The sequence below is a fragment of the Helianthus annuus genome, chromosome 15 (assembly GCF_002127325.2).
Source record: "Helianthus annuus cultivar XRQ/B chromosome 15, HanXRQr2.0-SUNRISE, whole genome shotgun sequence".
In the NCBI taxonomy this organism is placed as follows: Eukaryota; Viridiplantae; Streptophyta; class Magnoliopsida; order Asterales; family Asteraceae; genus Helianthus; species Helianthus annuus.
Window position 1 is genome coordinate 165,484,344 of NC_035447.2, and position 21,381 is coordinate 165,505,724.

The 21,381-nt window shown below is 42.8% G+C and overlaps 1 protein-coding gene across 1 annotated transcript; it reads left to right on the top strand.

The window, feature by feature from the left end:
• The first annotated feature begins 19,183 nt into the window (after positions 1 to 19,183).
• On the top strand, positions 19,184 to 20,242 carry LOC110914554. The gene has a single exon (XM_022159341.1). It carries the CDS (start codon positions 19,184 to 19,186, stop codon positions 20,240 to 20,242), a length of 1,059 nt encoding a protein of 352 aa, XP_022015033.1.
• Positions 20,243 to 21,381: the final 1,139 nt, after the last annotated feature.

Here is a 21,381-nt window from a genome sequence, read left to right on the forward strand (position 1 = left end):
TTTCTGTAATCCAAACCTCTTCCACTGATTCTTCACAAAATAGTCCACAACCGGATATGCAACTCTGTCCCCTAGGAAGTAACCATACAGAGTGTTCGCTAATTTTTCTTGAACTGCTCTAACCGACTCACGAGGAAGAACCACATCACAACCCTCATACGCAACAGGGCTAGCAAGAGATCTGAAATTTACCTTAATAGGTTTAGCTGCTAAAACCGAATCTGCATATGACAACGGTTTGGAGTTGTTACCACCATCACTAGACACTCCAGACGATCTTATGTTCCCTAAACCAGCCTTTTCAGCAACATGATCAGAATTAGGAGGCGCAAAAGTGCTGCTATCGAATCTTGAGTACAAGTTACTAGCCAATGGATTCAACTCATTCACTCCATGAACACCCGATGTTGGCGAGGTATCCAACTGAACCGGAGTAGAGACCCTCGTGAGTTCATCAATGATGTTAATACCACGTTTAGGCTGAATGGTATTCCCATCAACGTCCAGAAGACGATCCGCAATTTCCTTAAACGAAAGTGATGGCCGCCCACCTGGTTTCAACCGTTCTTCCATTGGACAGAACCCTAGCAGCCAGGATTCGTCAAGAAATAAACCACCTGAAAACCCCAGTAGCCGACAATCCCCTATACACCTGCCAAACCCCTAATCAGGTGAAGAGCAACCGCAAACCCTAGTGAATAAGCAGCCGCCAATCCCGAATCAGATGAATATGCAGCCGCAAACCCTAAACTGAACCAATCGGAAGAACTCAGATGCGCCAAACCTGATTCTGCCGAGACCCTGAAAAACACAATCTGATTCTGGACTGCCGAAACCCTAATCTCAAACAATGAAGAACTGGCATTGTTTGGCATTGTTTGGTCAAACAATGCCAGTTCTTCATTAGGTATCTGGTTTTCACGTCGAGGGGGGATTCTAAAAGGGAAACAAGAGAGAGAAACAAGTGAAATGGCATTGGGTAAGAATGGGAAATTACCGACCAAAAGCATGGGTGATGGTCATTTGTTTGAACCACGAAGCAAACAAACGACACACAAAGGCTGAATCGAAGTAAATAGGTCCTCATGATGTATCGCGAAGAGATGCTCGCCTATAAGTGGACACTCACCCCAAGAGTTCCTAGGTAAGAGTGACTGGTCCGATACTTCGGATTTGTACGAACACTCTAGCCTTAGACAGAAAACTCAGGGTACAGGCACCCACTCTTCCAGTTTGCACGTGTTCACATTATTTTTTGGGTAAAGGGATACCCCGGTGATTCTGTATATTCACAACCAAATAAAACAAGTAGTGTAGAAAGCCTACACTAGTTCAATCATGAGACATGCCTCATGAAAGTGGAAACAAATAACAACCAATGAAACCAAAACAAAAAACATCGTGACAACTAGGCTAAAACTCTAGAGATAATGATAAACAAACAACTCTAATCAGCCTCCATCATCGTTATTTGCTATCCCGTGAATCTCCCATTCTCCAAGTAACTTCCGCACTCGATCATTATTCTTTAGTTTCGCTCCCATCAACTTGTATCTAACCGTCATTATAATAATTTCACTCAGTTTCTCCGGAGGTCTTACCTGATTTTTGAATAACCTTGCATTCCTTTCTTGCCATATGTAATATGAAGTTGCCGCAACCATAAGTTTTGCAACATAAACCGTTACCTATTTTGATCTCGCCCGAACAAGAAGCCAATCCACAATATCCACCCATCTCGGCGGAACAGAACTCATACCCACTTTTTGACGGACTATACTCCAAACTTGAGATGAATATTTGCATTCAAAAAATAAGTGAGTATGCGAGTCATAATTCTCATAACATAAGAGACAACACATCATGTTCATGTTCTTTCTTCGCGAAAAATCCCATTGTAGAATTTTATATTGTGTAAGTAATTTACCTTTAATGATCAACCACATCATAAAGGCATGCCGAGGAACGCATTGAGCAAACCAAACAACACTACACCAATTCACTTCAGGTTCCGAGTGTCGAACCGAATGCCAGACAGCCGACGTAGAGAAATCATTTATAGCATCACCATCTCGCCATAATAGTCTATCAAGTTTAGCCGGATTTAAATGCACTTGGTCAAGTTGAATAAGAACCGGAAAAAGATCTCTCCATGCTACGGGCCAGGTCCAAATACCATTCGAATAAACGTTAGCCACCGAATCCTTCAATCTAAAATCAGCATCAGTAATGGTTCTGGGAGACAAAAAATCTCCCAAAGGACCCAAATCACACCAATAGTCATACCAGACTGAAGTATTAGCTCCATTGCCTATTTCTGACCAAACATGAGTTCTGATAAGCGACCTCAACTGCATCAGATTTCTCCAAGACCAACAACAATTAGTGGGGATTTTACAAACCCAAAAATTATTACCTTTTAACCTGTAACTGTGCAACCATTCAACCCACAAGGATTCTCGCTTAGAAATAATACTCCAAATATGATTAGTCATTAGGGCTTTATTCATATCTCCAATACGTCTAATACCCAAACCCCCTTCATACTTCGGAGTGCAAACAGATTTCCAAGAAACTTTAGATTTGCCCTTAGAGAACGAAGAATCTTGCGACCATAAAAAATTCCGCATTATGGATTCAAGCTCATGAACCAGACGAGCCGGAAGCATAAAAACAGAAGACCAAAAAATATGCATGGATGAAAGAACCGAAATAATAAGTTGTAACCTTCCCGCAAAGGAGAGTAACTTGTTCCTCCAGTTCGTAATACGTTTCTGTAAACGATCCACAAGCACCCGGCAATCATTATAACCAAGTCTAGACGAGATAAGAGGCACACCCAGATACCTGACCGGCAATTTTCCTTCGACAAACGGCATAAAATCCAGAATAGCATCTTTGACACGGTCAGTAACATTACAAAAGAAAATCGTACTCTTCTGATTACTAGGCACTAAGCCCGACATCTTTGTGAACTTTGAAAGAGATGTCATAATACACCTCGCCGAGCTGACTTCTCCTCTAGCAAAAAGGAATAAATCGTCCGCAAAACATAGGTTGATAATTCGCTGCTTTTCACATTTGTTATGAAATTTGAAAGATGAGTCAATACGAACAGTTTGTTGAAGAATAGCTGTCAAAACCTCCATAACTAGGGGAAAGTGGATCCCCTTGCCTTAAGCCACGCTTACCCTTGAAAAACCCATGCACAGAACCATTAACACAGATCGAAAAGGAAGCGGAAGAGATACATACCATAATCCAATTCACCATCTTATCGTTAAAACCAAATCCAAGCAACACGTTTTTGAGAAAACTCCAATCAACAGTGTCGTAGGCTTTCTGGATATCAACTTTAAAAGCACATCTAGGAGGCCCTGAATGTCTATGGTAGTTGTGCATTAATTCTTGAGTTAGAAGAATATTATCAGAGATTCTCCTGCCCGGAACAAAAGCCGATTGATTAACGCTGACGATATCGTTCAGCGCGCCTTTAATCCTATCCGCAATAATCTTACTGATACACTTGTATAAAACATTACAACAAGCAATCGGTCGATAGTCACTGACATTCGACGGAGTAGGAACCTTTGGGATAAGAACAATAGTTGTATGATTCAATTCCTGAAGCAGATTACCAGTTTCAAAAAAATCCATGACAGCAGAAGTAATATCATTCCCAATAATAGGCCATGCCCCTTTGAAAAAACCCGCTATATAGCCATCCGGGCCAGGAGCCTTATCAATCCCAATAGAAAACATCTCCTTTTTCACTTCCTCCGCAGTTACCGGACATACCATATGAGTAGCAACCTGGGGAGATAGAACTTTAGAGAATAAATCTGGAGCCGGAGTGAGAGAAATATCACCTTGAGAGCCAAAAAACTTCTCATAATGCTTAACGAAAGCTGAAAAAACCATATCACCTTCATATAGCTTTCCTTCCGAATCGTGAATTACATCTATACGGTTATAATGATTCCTGATTTTCAAAGAGGAGTGAAAAAAAGCAGAATTCATATCCCCCGCCCTCAACCAATCCACCTTAGACTTTTGTTTTAAAAATCGCTCTTCATCCAAAGAAGCCTCCTGCAGATCACGGCTCGTAGTAGACTCGGCTGCCCTAAGATCAAGATTAAACGGATCCTGATCAATTTTTTGCTGTAACTCATCCAACTTTGAGCGAAGAGATATCACTTTATTGTGTAGATTTCCTTGTTTAAATAACAATGATCGCAGAGGATTCTTCAGCAAACGTAACTTCTTGACAACCCTGAACTGATGCACACCATTCACACTAGACTCCCAAGACTTTTTAACGATATCTAAAAACTCTGGTTTAAAAAACCAGGAAATTAGCGAACGTAAAAGAACGAGGCTTCATCTTACCAGCATCTGGAAATTGATAAAATGCAAGGACAATGGTCCGACAGCCTATAAGGCTTGAAAACAGCCACCGAGTTGGGATATTCAGCAACAAAAGGAGTATTCCCCAACACTCGGTCAATTTTCTTCAACAAACCGATTCCCTGCTTAGGCTTTTGGTTCCATGTAAACTGAAACCCTACTCGGTTAATATCAAAAACCTCCATAGCATTCACACAATCTTGGAACTCCCTCATCCCAATAGAAACCGAAGAGGATCCCATAGAACTATCCTCCTGGTTAAGCGCGGAATTAAAATCACCCATAACACACCATGGTTTATTACCAACAAGGAATTTATGCATTGAAAGATTATGCCATAACTCTCTACGTGATATATAGTAGTAATTCGCTGCATAAACAATAGAACAGAAAACCATCCTTTTATCCACTTTAAAAACAAGCTGAAGATGCATAACCTGAGGAGACTGGGCCAAAACCATCACATCAAATATTGCAGGGTCCCATCCAATAATAATTCTCGTACCTTTGTCACAACAGCCTCCATTAGACGTCCAATCCCAAGAACGAAACACTACTTTACACACTTTGCCCAATTTACCGACATCCACATGAGATTCTAGAATAGCACACAAGCTCAAATTGAAATCCTTAACTGCCTGCCGAACCTCCATTTGTTTGAGAGGGCGGTTCAACCCCCTTATGTTCCATGTAGCGATACTAACCATTGTTAACTTTCAGAGAAGGAGTGCTTGCCCCTTTATTATTCTTTATGTTCCGAGTACCATCCATCATAAACCCATCCATTTCATCATAAATCTCCTCAACATCGTCTTCATCAGAATCCCCATTATTCGTGTCCGACTGCTTTTTACTAGGACCCGAATCGTCCTCCACCTCATTAAGAACATCAAACGGGTTCGTTGATCGAAATGAATTAGAAGTAGAAGTAGAGGCCTTGCCGTTATCAGCCTTAGGTTTTTGCCCCACCGGTCGATATTCGAACTTAGCTTTTTGCTTATTCACCGGAATCCCAACTTTCTTAGCAGCTTTCCTGCCATAAACCCCTGTATAACCATCTTGATCTACAGCAGGCATCTTTTTTGGTTGTTTGTTCTTTTGTCTATTATGATCATCATACATAACCTTACTTTGATTGATTGGTTGCTTAGGACATGAGTCGGTAGTATGTCCAAACACACAACATGTGGCACAGCGATATGGACTCCATTCATACTCCACATACATAGTCTCTTTAATAAAACCCTCCCCTTCGGCTTCAGGAATTGCCATAGTAATTTGTTCGCGAAAATCTTTATCAGCAGAGATTTCAACCAACGCTCGAGCATAACTACTCCGACCCCACGAGTCCATGCACATAGACGTGGTAAAAGAGTCCAACATCTTTGGTTCCCCAATAGTTGTTGCAATCATGCTTAGACCATCCTCCGTATAAGCCGCAATAGGAACTTCGTGTATCTTAACCTACACTTGTACCTTCTTTACCTCTTTCTTCTCGAGTTTAGTTGTTGGGGTCCAGCCATTAAGAAACAGCGGTTGTGATCTAACTATCCATGGCCCATCTTTTAGAACATTCAACATACCAACTTCGTCATTAAACTTGAAAAAGAAAAAACCATTCGCATTCATCATGGTTTTTTGCAACCCATATTTCTTCCAGTTAGATCGCACGAAGTAATCGACAACTGGAAACGCTACTCGATCACCTAAAAAATATCCGTACAGTGTGTTTGCCAACTTATCTTTCACAGCACGCACTGATTCCTTCGGAAGAACAATATCACAGCCATCATGTACCATTGAGCTAGCAAGAGATCTAAAATTAACTTTCTTAGTATTATTGCCTACAACCGAAGCTGCATATGACAAAGGTTTAACATTGTTTTCCAGAGTCGGCTGGGTTGTTTTTGAAGCACCTGTACCAGCCAAGTTGCCTCCGGAACCTTCATTGTCAATGTTCACAGGTTTGGTGATGGCAGCGAGACCATCTATAACCGACATATTATCAGAGTAAAACATACCCCTTTTCGGCAATACTGGCTTACCTTCAATATTAGTCACACGAAGACTAATTCCCCGAACAGGAACTGTATCCGGAGAGTCAATCAAAGCATCAGCAGGCACTAGAGACGACGAATAACCATCCCGATCAAACCCTTCCCGGTTCACCTGATCTAACGGGATGTTACTCCCAGAAAATTGACGATCATTCATTGAAAGAAACACAACTCTCCCTTAAGCAACGTAAAAGAAAACACCATGCAATCCAGATGTGACAACCCAAACCCTTGACCCTGACTATTGAGGGATGAGTCTGTAATTATTATCATTATTATTATTATTGTTACTATTATTGTTAACCCGTAACAAGAAATACGAGTTGTCTAAACGGATAACCCGAATCAGACATAAAATAATTATCTGTAATTTAAACTGAGCGTTCGGGCTTGGCAACACCTAGTGTTAGGCGAATCCACGCACTTGGGCTAGGCCCAACATAACTAATCTAACCCTACACTATTTAAACCTCATAAACCCTCTCCCCCTCTCATGCCTTTCTCTAAAACCCAAAACCCTACATAGAAACCCACCAGCCGCAAACAAGAGATCAAAATCCACCCTTGTCCCCTCTCGTTTCCGACCGATGACCGGAGCGCATCTCCGGTGGCCGCACAGTCACGCACACCCCTCTCGTTCTCTCTTCTCCGATGACCTGTTTTGATGTCGTTTTGGCTCGAGTCGTACCGCTGATCGAAGAGGAAGATGGTGGTCGTTGATTGGGTAAGCTGGCGGCTACAGTTGCTAGAGGCGAAAGCAGCGGCGGCAGTTCGTGGCGGTCCGACGAAGCTCACCGGTAAACCTCCCATCTCTCTCTTCGTTTTCCTTCATCTTTGTTCCTTTTCCGAAAGGTCGATAAAAACGGATGCTGATGATGTTCAGCTCGGACCTGAGCTGGTGGCTCGGTCATGATTCTGCTCGAATCCATGTTCGGAGAGAAGCAGCAGCGGCAACCTCGGGCTCTGCTCGGGTCTCGTCTGGTCCAGTTTCGGTCCGCACAACCACAGTCCCTCAACTTTCGGTCAGTTTGTACCACTGTTTGTGCTTGTGTTTTTGTCTAAGGATTTGGTTGTTTGTTTGATTTCGGGTGGGTGTATAATGATAGCTGATTGCCACTGTTTGATGATTTTGGATATGAGAATTGTGTGAAAATATTAATGAAGGGCTGTGTAGAAAGAATGGTACGTGGTTGATGATTGTTTTTTTTTGGGTAAAGGGTTACCCCGGTGAATTTTATAAATCACAAACCAATAAATACAAGAGTGAGGCAGACATACCACACTATTTCTAGCCCTGGCATACCAAGACTAGACTCAAACGACCAAACAAACACTACTAGGCAACAAAAGCCACAAACACACCCGAGACAAAACACGGCCACAAACACAAACAAATAGAAAAAAACTTCTACACTAGTCCGGTTCTATCTCCATATTGCTTCTGGGAATCTTCCACTTCTCCATCAAGCTTCCATTTTCAAATCTCCGCTTAAACTTGAAGTTTAAAATTCTCATACGGACATTCATAATAGCTTCCTGAGCAACCACCAAAGCCGTACGTTGACTACGAGTAAACAACCTGTTGTTTCGTTCTTGCCACACAAAGTAAGAGGCAGCCGCAACCACCAAACGACTGATGACGTTGTCGTTGCAAATATGTTTGTTAAGAACTATTTATTGATCAATTTGAGGACTATGTATGTAGGCTGTGAATATGAAAGATGATTTGATAATTTGTTTTGTAAATGCTAAAGTTTGGGTTCTATTATAAAAGGGTTTGTGAGAATGCACAAGTGAATGTCTGTTGGTAATTATCTTGTGGTTTTATGATTGGTGCACAATAGATGATCACGGTTAGTCGATGTTAGGATGGAATGGAAAACATGTAATGTTCATAGAATAATTGACTTGGGGTTCCTGAGTTTGACGATATATGATTCTGATTTATGTTGCTTTAATTTAATAAAACAACGCTAGTGTTGTAGTGTTTAGGATAAATCTGTTTTGGTGATGTTGAAAACCCCAATGATGAACTGTTTGGAGATTTTGAAATATTAGAAATTGCTATGTTTGATCTAATTTGGTAAATGTACGGAGTGCAAAACATGTTAGTGATAATGTGATTGGTTCGTACATCTGGATAAGGGTTCTAGAAAGATCCCATCTGTGGTTGCGACTCGGCATCAAGTGGTCTCGAGTCGAGACCACTTAGCGACTACTCGAGACCAGGATGTACACTTCAGGGAACTCGAGACTAGACAGGTTGCGACTCGAGATCTTCTGATCTCGACTCAATGCCTGACTCGAGACCTCTACGGTTGCGACTCAAAATATCCAAAACTCGAGACGAGCTGTTACGACTTAGAATCCAGTGGTTGCAATCCGAGACCTCATAGGCTCGAGTCGAGACCACCCGGTTTCGACTGGACTGCCTTGCTTAGTTATTGGGCCGAACAAACTGATGTTTTGGACAGTGTGTTACTGTTAATGTTAACTATTACTGATTATCTGTTATATGCTTGGATAGGCCCAATAACATGTATGCTGGTAGGATACGTGTTACTGCTACCATTTCTGTACATTATGCAACATACGTGTGTATTATATGAAGTGTGGACTTACATGCTATGTGTTAGATACGTGTAAATTATACGTGACATTCTTGCATACGAACCTAATAAGTATTTAACAACCATAATAGGGTATGGTTGACCAACGTAACACGAGTAAATTGTCAACCGAGCAAAGCAAAGGTGAGTTCACTACTTTTTACTTAAAGCATGCGTTCCCGGTGGTTGGGAAACGGAACGAAACAACTATTCCGGGTTTGGAATTGCTTACTATCTCCTTGTGCGGGATACGGTATTTCTATCTCCTTGTGCGGGATACGGTATTTCTATCTCCTTGTGTGGGATACGGGTAACAACACTATCCCTTGTGAGGGATACAAACCTACTTTCTTCCCTTGTTACTGGGAACTCTTAGTTAATTACTGTTTATACGGAAATGCAACGAGCAACACTAAACGAAACTCTATCACTCAAGTCCCTACTACTTAATACCGATTAGTCGCCGGGGCCAGGCGAACGGGTTATTAGTTGATAGCGCTATTTAGGTCTTACCAGCCTCACGCCGTGCCCGTGTATGGGATCGGACGTGAACTAATGGACTCAGGCATCCGTCAATGATGATAGAACATTGACATCGGGGCATTCTGCGGAAACGCAACGGTTACCTAGTGTTCGGTATTGGAAAAACAGTTTAGTCGCTTACTTATGGGGTAGCTCCCCATGGCATGTATAAACGAGTAAATTAACTGGTTAAACAAGTTTTTGGAATTAAAACTGGAAAACTGCAAACACGTGAACTCGCCAACGTTATGTTGACACTCTACTGCATGCTTTGCAGGTTGCTCGATACAGCTTTGGACGGACGTTGCAATCGGATGGAGTGCGTGGTTCGTAAGTAACATGTTAATAAACTTGTGGTTTCAATTATGATGCGTTTTCTTCCCCTTTCCGCTGTGAACTTAAAACTATGTTTCGAAAAATTTAAATTAGGTCACTAATTATGCTAATGTTTTTAACAATAACTAATCCGTTCAAAATAATTAGTGGCTAAGATCCTGGTCGTCACACGCCTCTTGGTAATACTCCGCGTGGGGATTTTGAGGGTGTGACAGATTGGTATCAGAGCCATTGGTTATAGCGAACTAGGTTTTAAATATAAAATATTTTGGTTTGGGAAATAAAATATTTTTATAAGAAAACCAGACTATAACCGTTCTTGAATGGAAACCACAACTACGCCACACTCCGGATTGCAAGGTTCGTCAACCTCAGATGCTCACCTGGTAATGGTAGGCTAATGGCATCTACTTGTGCATAACTTATGTGTGTGAACACGCATGTGTATGTGTATAATTAGCATATATGTGTTAGTACGTATGAGTATATGTAGTACTTAACACAGTGGATCATACGAAGGCTAGGCTAGCATGTTACGTGTTAAACAGGAGCGAGTCCTCCTAAAACCCGATTCGAAACCATGATACACTTAGGGCAAGGAACAAGTTATTCCAAGCCCTCGTCCATGTACTTCCTAATATCACCCCTGGATTGGGACGAAACGACGCGGCGAACGGTTACTCGATATACTTGCTTAGGAGAGGCCTGCTACGAAACACGTAGAGAAGTTACGAGAACGAATCGCAAAAGGGGAGCCACCCCTATATCATGGGATGATTAGAAGGATCGACGACGTCATTTGCATTCTTTTACTTGCATATTTCTTTTCCCAACTTAAGTAGTGAGACTGATCACCTGGATTCTTGAAGCGTTCTAGTAAGTCTGCACTTTTCGGGTTTCTGTTTGCACGTATCGAACACGAAAAGCCTGCACGGTGTATGCCTCTCATTGCAGTGCCAGCAATCGTATCACCTTTCCGTCGACCATGAAGCTATTTCCCCCTAATTCCTCGTTACATGTTTAATCCTTATTCAAGTTGAACTTTATACCATAGCACGCCCCGAAACCCAGCAAAGTGATACCTTTCTTACAAACCGGTGTGTTTAAAAGCGTGGCAAGACGAAGACACGAGCCAGTCAACCCACCGACGAGTACGGTGATCTAGATGCTTACCTTATCCTCCATTTGCCAGAACCATTATTCCTCGACGACTTATCTGATTCCGTGAATCCTTTCATTAGCTTTCGTACGAATCCGCATTTGTTGCTTAAGATGGCATCCCTGTTTCTATCCTTTCTTTATCCCGGCGTCCATGTTTCTTCATATAGAAACCTTGACTAGATCTCTCTTCAGTTTGGTGAATTCAACAAACTCGACCTTTAGCCAACAAACTTTTTAGCCCTTTGAAATTCAGCAACGTGTTACTTTAATCGTACTTTTCTTGAAAACCTGTTTTCGTAGTTTCCCATCAAAACCCCTCGACGATGCAAACGCCACTCCAAACTCATCTGCAACTTAGAACAATCCACTCGAACTTGGTCTCTTACCGAGGTAAGGAATCACATCCTGCCAGTCGCCTCAGTAGAACCTGAAACCTACGGACCCGCACGACGACCATCCCTCTCTAACTACTTCAATTTGCGCTCATCGCATCGACGTAACACCCCTTAACAGCAAGCAACGTTCTGTATTCTAAACGCCCATAGCTTGTGTACGACCAACTACCTCATCGACATTAGATAAATCCCTATTGCCGATCCCAAAGCCTTTATGTCTTGTCTCAAGTTGAACGCATCAGATTCGACTACCCGTCTCGCATGTTCTCGCTACTCGCGTTATGCTTCACGAATTCCGTGACTCTTATCCTACTCTAATCTGCACAATTCCACGTTTGACGAATTACTTTCTACGAACGTCACTCGTTGGAGCAACGAGCCAAGTATACCCCGAAGGTAAAAGGTATTGCAAGAACCGTTATTCGAACTCGATACGATCAACACCTAGTCACAACTCTCGAGTTTATTCCATCCTGTCAAATTTCGATGTTTGTTTCCTTCGACGAGATCTGAACCTACCCTGAAGATCAGTGGGAATCTGAACGACTCCTACGCTTTACCCTGGTACTTGTATGACGCAAACCGCTTTGCGCTGAGTTTTCAACGCATGACATCTAACGTTGCAAAGCCCGCATTTCTCGACTGTATACGCAACCCCTCACGGTTTAAACTCGAAAGGACATCACCCAGCATCAGAGAGATGTCAGTAATTCGCCCTTCTAGCAGTTGAAAGATAAGCCATGAGGTGAACGTATCCCCTCCTATCCCAGGGCACTGATAAAGTATTTGCCGGTACCTTTACGCGGCCAAAGAAACCGACAAGCTTTCAAACCTGCATCCATCTACTTGATAGAAGTAGATGCTGGGCACAGAGTGCCGACTTCTATCACTTCGATCGAAATCCACGTTTTACACCTGATTCGTCGCAAGGCTATGCACAAATCTTTTGGCTCACGTTTGGACGTGAGCACCGTTTAACATCCTCGAACGGATGGACAGTCCGAACGCACCATCCAAACCCTAGAAGACATGCTCAGGGCATGTGTGATCGACTTTGGCAAGAATTGGGAAAAGCACCTACCGCTAGTAGAATTCTCGTATAATAACAGCTATCACACTAGCATTCAGGCAGCACCTTTTGAGGCATTGTACGGTCGTAAATGCCGATCACCTCTTTGCTGGGCGGAAGTTGGTGACAGCCAGATCACAGGCCCAGAACTGGTGGTAGACACAACGGAAAAGATTGCCCAGATCAGACAATGCATGGCGGCAGCTTGCGACCGTCAGAAAAGTTACGCGGATAAGCGTAGGAAACCACTAGAATTCCAGGTCGGTGACCGGGTTCTACTTAAATTTTCACCCTGGAAGGGTGTGATACGTTTTGACAAATAGGGCAAACTTAATCCGCGATATGTTGGACCGTTCGAAATTTACCGAGAGGATCGGTAAGGTTGTTATAGACTAAACCTACCTGAAGAACCGAGTGCGGTACATAACGTCTTTCACGCGCCTAACTTGAAGAAGTGTCTACTAGATGAAACATTCGTTGTTCTGTTAGGAACTCATGATCAACAACCAACTACGCTTCGTTGAGGAACTGGTTGAGATCAGGGATCAAGAAACCAAAACCCTCAAGCGTGGTATAATATGCCAACAGACCGAGTTCGTTGGATCTCGTGCAATGGCCCAGAGCGTACCTGGGAACGGGAAAACCAGCTGGTGCGCACGTGTCCCAAGTTGTCTACAAACGTTACTTCCAGCACTGAGGCTACATCTGAATTTTGGAAAGAAAATTCAAACCAACAGGGGATGATGTGGCACCCCACGAAAACGTTTAAACACACTAGCTTGTCAGTGGCTGCGTGCTAAATTTCGGGACGAAATTTCTTAAACTTGGGGATAATGTGACACTTCGGGTTTTCCTGTACGTTTCTTGGGTGCCATAATTAATTTTGTGAAACTCTGTACTAAATGAAATACGTACAAACTCTGTGAATCTAAGGCTATGCGATTTTACATGTGATGTGACTGTATGTGCTATGTGGCTTACATGTTTGTTCTGTGGACTTTCGTGAAACTACTGGTATCTACGTGTGGTAATGGAGTCTATGCATATAGAGCGTAGCGTATGACTTTTGCTTAAATTTCGAGGACGAAATTCCTGTAACATGGGGAGAATGTGACAACCCAAACCCTTGACCCTGACTATTGAGGGATGAGTCTGTAATTATTATCATTATTATTATTATTGTTACTATTATTATTAACCCGTAACAAGAAATACGAGTTGTCTAAACGGATAATTTAAACTGAGCGTTCGGGCTTGGCAACACCTAGTGTTAGGCGAATCCACGCACTTGGGCTAGGCCCAACATAACTAATCTAACCCTACACTATTTAAACCTCATAAACCCTCTCCCCCTCTCATTCCTTTCTCTAAAACCCAAAACCCTACATAGAAACCCACCAGCCGCAAACAAGAGATCAAAATCCACCCTTGTCCCCTCTCGTTTCCGACCGATGACCGGAGCGCATCTCCGGTGGCCGCACAGTCACGCACACCCCTCTCGTTCTCTCTTCTCCGATGACCTGTTTTGATGTCGTTTTGGCTCGAGTCGTACCGCTGATCGAAGAGGAAGATGGTGGTCGTTGATTGGGTAAGCTGGCGGCTACAGTTGCTAGAGGCGAAAGCAGCGGCGGCAGTTCGTGGCGGTCCGACGAAGCTCACCGGTAAACCTCCCATCTCTCTCTTAGTTTTCCTTCATCTTTGTTCCTTTTCCGAAAGGTCGATAAAAACGGATGCTGATGATGTTCAGCTCGGACCTGAGCTGGTGGCTCGGTCATGATTCTGCTCGAATCCATGTTCGGAGAGAAGCAGCAGCGGCAACCTCGGGCTCTGCTCGGGTCTCGTCTGGTCCAGTTTCGGTCCGCACAACCACAGTCCCTCAACTTTCGGTCAGTTTGTACCACTGTTTGTGCTTGTGTTTTTGTCTAAGGATTTGGTTGTTTGTTTGATTTCGGGTGGGTGTATAATGATAGCTGATTGCCACTGTTTGATGATTTTGGATATGAGAATTGTGTGAAAATATTAATGAAGGGCTGTGTAGAAAGAATGGTACGTGGTTGATGATTGTTGGTCTAGTCTTGCAAATATGTTTGTTAAGAACTATTGATTGATCAATTTGAGGACTATGTATGTAGGCTGTGAATATGAAAGATGATTTGATAATTTGTTTTGTAAATGCTAAAGTTTGGGTTCTATTATAAAAGGGTTTGTGAGAATGCACAAGTGAATGTCTGTTGGTAATTATCTTGTGGTTTTATGATTGGTGCACAATAGATGATCACGGTTAGTCGATGTTAGGATGGAATGGAAAACATGTAATGTTCATAGAATAATTGACTTGGGGTTCATGAGTTTGACGATATATGATTCTGATTTATGTTGCTTTAATTTAATAAAACAACGCTAGTGTTGTAGTGTTTAGGATAAATCTGTTTTGGTGATGTTGAAAACCCCAATGATGAACTGTTTGGAGATTTTGAAATATTAGAAATTGCTATGTTTGATCTAATTTGGTAAATGTACGGAGTGCAAAACATGTTAGTGATAATGTGATTGGTTCGTACATCTGGATAAGGGTTCTAGAAAGATCCCATCTGTGGTTGCGACTCGGCATCAAGTGGTCTCGAGTCGAGACCACTTAGCGACTACTCGAGACCAGGATGTACACTTCAGGGAACTCGAGACTAGACAGGTTGCGACTCGAGATCTTCTGATCTCGACTCAATGCCTGACTCGAGACCTCTACGGTTGCGACTCAAAATGTCCAAAACTCGAGACGAGCTGTTACGACTTAGAATCCAATGGTTGCGACCCGAGACCTCATAGTCTCGAGTCGAGACCACCCGGTTTCGACTGGACTGCCTTGCTTAGTTATTGGGCCGAACAAACTGATGTTTTGGACAGTGTGTTACTATTAATGTTAATTATTACTGATTATCTGTTATATGCTTGGATAGGCCCAATAACATGTATACTGGTAGGATACGTGTTACTGCTACCATTTCTGTACATTATGCAACATACGTGTGTATTATATGAAGTGTTGACTTACATGCTATGTGTTAGATACGTGTAAATTATACGTGACATTCTTGCATACGAACCTAATAAGTATTTAACAACCATAATAGGGTATGGTTGACCAACGTAACACGAGTAAATTGTCAACCGAGCAAAGCAAAGGTGAGTTCACTACTTTTTACTTAAAGCATGCGTTCCCGGTGGTTGGGAAACGGAACGAAACAACTATTCCGGGTTTGGATATGCTTACTATCTCCTTGTGCGGGATACGGTATTTCTATCTCCTTGTGCGGGATACGGTATTTCTATCTCCTTGTGTGGGATACGGGTAACAACACTATCCCTTGTGAGGGATACAAACCTACTTTCTTCCCTTGTTACTGGGAACTCTTAGTTAATTACTGTTTATACGGAAATGCAACGAGCAACACTAAACGAAACTCTATCACTCAAGTCCCTACTACTTAATACCGATTAGTCGCCGGGGCCAGGCGAACGGGTTATTAGTTGATAGCGCTATTTAGGTCTTACCAGCCTCACACCGTGCCCGTGTATGGGATCGGGCGTGAACTAATGGACTCAGGCATCCGTCAATGATGATAGAACATTGACATCGGGGCATTCCGCAGAAACGCAACGGTTACCTAGTGTTCAGTATTGGAAAAACAGTTTAGTCGCTTACTTATGGGGTAGCTCCCCATGGCATGTATAAACGAGTAAATTAACTGGTTAAACAAGTTTTTGGAATTAAAACTGGAAAACTGCAAACACGTGAACTCGCCAACGTTATGTTGACACTCTACTGCATGCTTTGCAGGTTGCTCGATACAGCTTTGGACGGACGTTGCAATCGGATGGAGTGCGTGGTTCGTAAGTAACATGTTAATAAACTTGTGGTTTCAATTATGATGCGTTTTCTTCCCCTTTCCGCTGTGAACTTAAAACTATGTTTCGAAAAATTTAAATTAGGTCACTAATTATGCTAACGTTTTTAACAATAACTAATCCGTTCAAAATAATTAGTGGCTAAGATCCTGGTCGTCACACGCCTCGTGGTAATACTCCGCGTGGGGATTTTGAGGGTGTGAAAGATTGTGACAGAACTGGTGGTAGACACAACGGAAAAGATTGCCCAGATCAGACAATGCATGGCGGCAGCTTGCGACCGTCAGAAAAGTTACGCGGATACGCGTAGGAAACCACTAGAATTCCAGGTCGGTGACCGGGTTCTACTTAAATTTTCACCCTGGAAGGGTGTGATACGTTTTGACAAACAGGGCAAACTTAATCCGCGATATGTTGGACCGTTCGAAATTTACCGAGAGGATCGGTAAGGTTGTTATAGACTAAACCTACCTGAAGAACCGAGTGCGGTACATAACGTCTTTCACGCGCCTAACTTGAAGAAGTGTCTACTAGATGAAACATTCGTTGTTCTGTTAGGAACTCATGATCAACAACCAACTACGCTTCGTTGAGGAACTGGTTGAGATCAGGGATCAAGAAACCAAAACCCTCAAGCGTGGTATAATATGCCAACAGACCGAGTTCGTTGGATCTCGTGCAATGGCCCAGAGCGTACCTGGGAACGGGAAAACCAGCTGGTGCGCACGTGTCCCAAGTTGTCTACAAACGTTACTTCCAGCACTGTGGCTACATCTGAATTTTGGAAAGAAAATTCAAACCAACAGGGGATGATGTGGCACCCCACGAAAACGTTTAAACACACTAGCTTGTCAGTGGCTGCGTGCTAAATTTCGGGACGAAATTTCTTAAACTTGGGGATAATGTGACACTTCGGGTTTTCCTGTACGTTTCTTGGGTGCCATAATTAATTTTGTGAAACTCTGTACTAAATGAAATACGTACAAACTCTGTGAATCTAAGGCTATGCGATTTTACATGTGATGTGACTGTATGTGCTATGTGGCTTACATGTTTGTTCTGTGGACTTTCATGAAACTACTGGTATCTACGTGTGGTAATGGAGTCTATGCATATAGAGCGTAGCGTATGACTTTTGCTTAAATTTCGAGGACGAAATTCCTGTAACATGGGGAGAATGTGACAACCCAAACCCTTGACCCTGACTATTGAGGGATGAGTCTGTAATTATTATCATTATTATTATTATTGTTACTATTATTGTTAACCCGTAACAAGAAATACGAGTTGTCTAAACGGATAACCCGAATCAGACATAAAATAATTATCTGTAATTTAAACTGAGCGTTCGGGCTTGGCAACACCTAGTGTTAGGCGAATCCACGCACTTGGGCTAGGCCCAACATAACTAATCTAACCCTACACTATTTAAACCTCATAAACCCTCTCCCCCTCTCATTCCTTTCTCTAAAACCCAAAACCCTACATAGAAACCCACCAGCCGCAAACAAGAGATCAAAATCCACCCTTGTCCCCTCTCGTTTCCGACCGATGACCGGAGCGCATCTCCGGTGGCCGCACAGTCACGCACACCCCTCTCCTTCTCTCTTCTCCGATGACCTGTTTTGATGTCGTTTTGGCTCGAGTTGTCACACCCCCAAAATCCCACACGCGGAGTACCACCGCTTGGGAGCGTGACTGACCAGGATCAAAAAGGGGCTGAATCAAAAAGGGGCTGAATGAGTTAGTTAGTGTTAACCAGTCTGCTTTTGTTCCAGGTAGAAAGATTTCGGATAATATCCTCCTAACTCAAGAGCTGATGCACAACTATCATAGGAATGTGGGGCCTCCTAGGTGTGCTTTCAAAGTTGACATTCAGAAAGCTTATGACACGGTGGATTGGAGGTTTCTTCGAAGTGTTCTGATTGGGTTTGGGTTTCATGCTAAGATGGTAGAATGGATTATGCTTTGTATTTCTACTACCTCTTATTCGGTTTGTGTCAATGGGAACGTTCATGGCTATTTCAAGGGGAACCGGGGTCTTAGGCAGGGGGATCCCATGTCTCCATACCTCTTTACATTGGTTATGGAGGTGTTGACTCACATTCTACAAGAAACGATTCGGATTGACTCTTCTTTTAGATTTCATAATAAGTGTGAGCGACAACAAATAGTAAACCTTTGCTTTGCGGATGATCTTTTCTTATTTGCTAGAGGTGATGTGAATTCAGCAAAATGTCTCAGGAGCTCTCTAACCAAATTTACAAAGATGTCGGGCTTGGTTCCTAATCCGCGTAAGAGTACGGTGTTCTTTTGCAATGTTCCGAATCATGCTAAAACTGCTATTTTAAATGTCTTGCCGTTTGTAGAGGGTACGCTTCCCGTGAGGTATTTGGGGGTACCGCTCCTTTGTTCAAAGCTAACTTATAAAGATTGCAGTATTCTTGTGGAGAATCTTGATAAGCGGATTACGCACTGGAGGAATAAACTTTTGTCTTTTGCTGGTAGATTACAGTTGGTTACTTCTGTTCTGTCTTCCATGCATGTGTATTGGTCTTCCGTTTTTGTTCTCCCGAGTCGCATAATTAAAGAGTTGGAGGCTAGAATGCGCAACTTCCTATGGTCTCAAGATGGAGCTTTCCATAGGGGTAAGGCCAAAGTCTCTTGAAATCTGTTTGTACTCCGAAGTTTGAAGGGGGGCTGGGTATTCGGCGTATTGGGGATATGAACGTTGCTCTTATGACTGCTCATGTTGGTAGTATTCTGTCACGAAGAAACTCGCTATGGGTCGACTGGGTGCATGATTACAGGTTGAAAGGTAAAAATTTCTGGGTTTGTAAAATTCCTTCGAACTGTTCTTCGTCTTGGAGGAAACTTTTACAAATGCGGCCGTCGATTAGATCGTATATGTGGATGAACATTGGCAGTGGGGCGGATACATCAGCGTGGTATGATAATTGGTGTAGTATAGGGCCGTTAGGTAACTTTCTAACGCCTCATACTATTACCAACGCGGGCTATTGTTTGGATGATAAAGTGGCTGATGTTCGAGCTAATGGAGGTTGGTCTTGGCCGAATGCTTGGAGGGATCTATTTCCAGTCCTAAATCAGGTTGATAATGTCAATATCGATCCGAACAAGGTAGACAAGTTATTATGGCGAGATGGTGATGACCTAAATGAGATTACTACATCCGGGGTATGGCATTCGATTCGTTACCGAACGCCAGAAGTCGAATGGAGTAGTGTTGTTTGGTTTGCGCAGTGTATTCCTCGGCATGCTTTCCTGATGTGGCTGATTATGAGGGGTAAACTGTTGACTCAGGATAAGATTTTGCAATGGGATCTTCAGAGACGGAAGAACATGAACATGATGTGCTGCTTATTATGTTATCAGAACAATGATTCTCACAGCCACTTGTTTTTTGAATGCAACTTCTCGGCTCAAGTGTGGTGTTCGGTCAGGAAAAAGGTTGGCATGGATTCTGTTAACCCAAAGTGGCCGGATATTATAGAGTGGTTAATGCCCCGTGCTCGGTCGAAATCTGTTACCAATTATGCGGCTCGTCTTCTGGTTGCGGCTAGTGCATATATTATTTGGCAGGAGAGGAATGCTCGTATTTTCATGAATCAGCTAAGGCCCCCGGAAGTGATAAGCGAAATTATTCTTAACACGGTTCGGTATAAGCTTATGGGAGCGAAGCTGCGGAACACTACTAATGTGCAAAGGGTGCTTGCGGAATGGAAGATTGGAGGCAATTCTGTTAGCGATGATGGCGGCTAGAGAGTTTTACGTTGTCATGTTTCGTTATTTGTCCTAGCTTGGTTGTCTAGGTGGCGTTATTTTTGTGTGTTTTTGTCTGGTTTGGTGTACTTTCATGAGGCATGTCTCATGTTAGAACTAGTGTAGGCTCTCTACACTACTTGGTTTTTATGGTTGTGAATATATAGAATCACCGGGGTAACCCTTTACCCAAAAAAAAAAGACTGACCAGGATCAAGCCATCAATCATATCAAACATAGCATTTAATAAAAAGAGTAATTAATGTAATTCATCATGACATGATTGATGTTCCAAAACCAACATTGTTTAAGTAGCGGAAGCATAGTAATGTAAACTCAAAATAGTTATAAGTTCAAATATCGTTCATGATCCATATCCCACAACGACCTGCTCCTCCCTGTGCAAGCTCCATAATGTACCTAAGGTCCTGCAAGGCATGCAGCAAATAGTCAACAACTAGTTGAGCGAGTTCACAGAAAGTAAGTTCGTAATAATCATGCGTAAGTTCATCTAATAAGGCTTCCCAAGCAAGAATATTCTATTGGTGAGGGATTCTCACGTTTATCCTTTATAACGGGGCTTCCCATTATGGTACTTACTAGACTAATTCCAACCATGTGTTCTTCTTGAACCGAGAACAGGAATACGTACAGGGTCACGCAGGATTTACGTGACGTGCCCTTCCCCGAGGACAGTGGTACGTGTGGGGGGCTGCGCAGGATTTACACAGCGTGTCCTTCCGACCCGGAAGACAGTAGAAGGTATTGGGTTACGCAGGATTTACGTAACGTGTCCTCCCGACCCGGGAGACAATTGGCAAATTACTGGGTTACGCAGGATTTACGTAACGTGTCCTGACTATCCTGAGGACGATGGTCTATAGTCTAGTGATTTCGTAAGTACGAGTAATCATTCCATATCAAATCATTCCAACCCAATTCCCACCCGGGAATCCCATGCCTTGGCTGTGTGAACTCACCTTGGTTTGCTCGGCAGATACACGAATAAAAGACTCTTGAACTAACAGTGGTCAACCACGTCCTAACAGGGTTACCACATAAGTCAGGTTCGGTTCAAGTAATGCACGTATACATCAAAACAAACACGTATGCACGTAAACAGTCAGCACGTTAAATAC

What these genes read in the sequence shown, in the direction of transcription:
- LOC110914554 (XM_022159341.1), top strand. Translation starts at nt 19,184, where the DNA reads ATGAACGTTGCTCTTATGACTGCTCATGTTGGTAGTATTCTGTCACGA.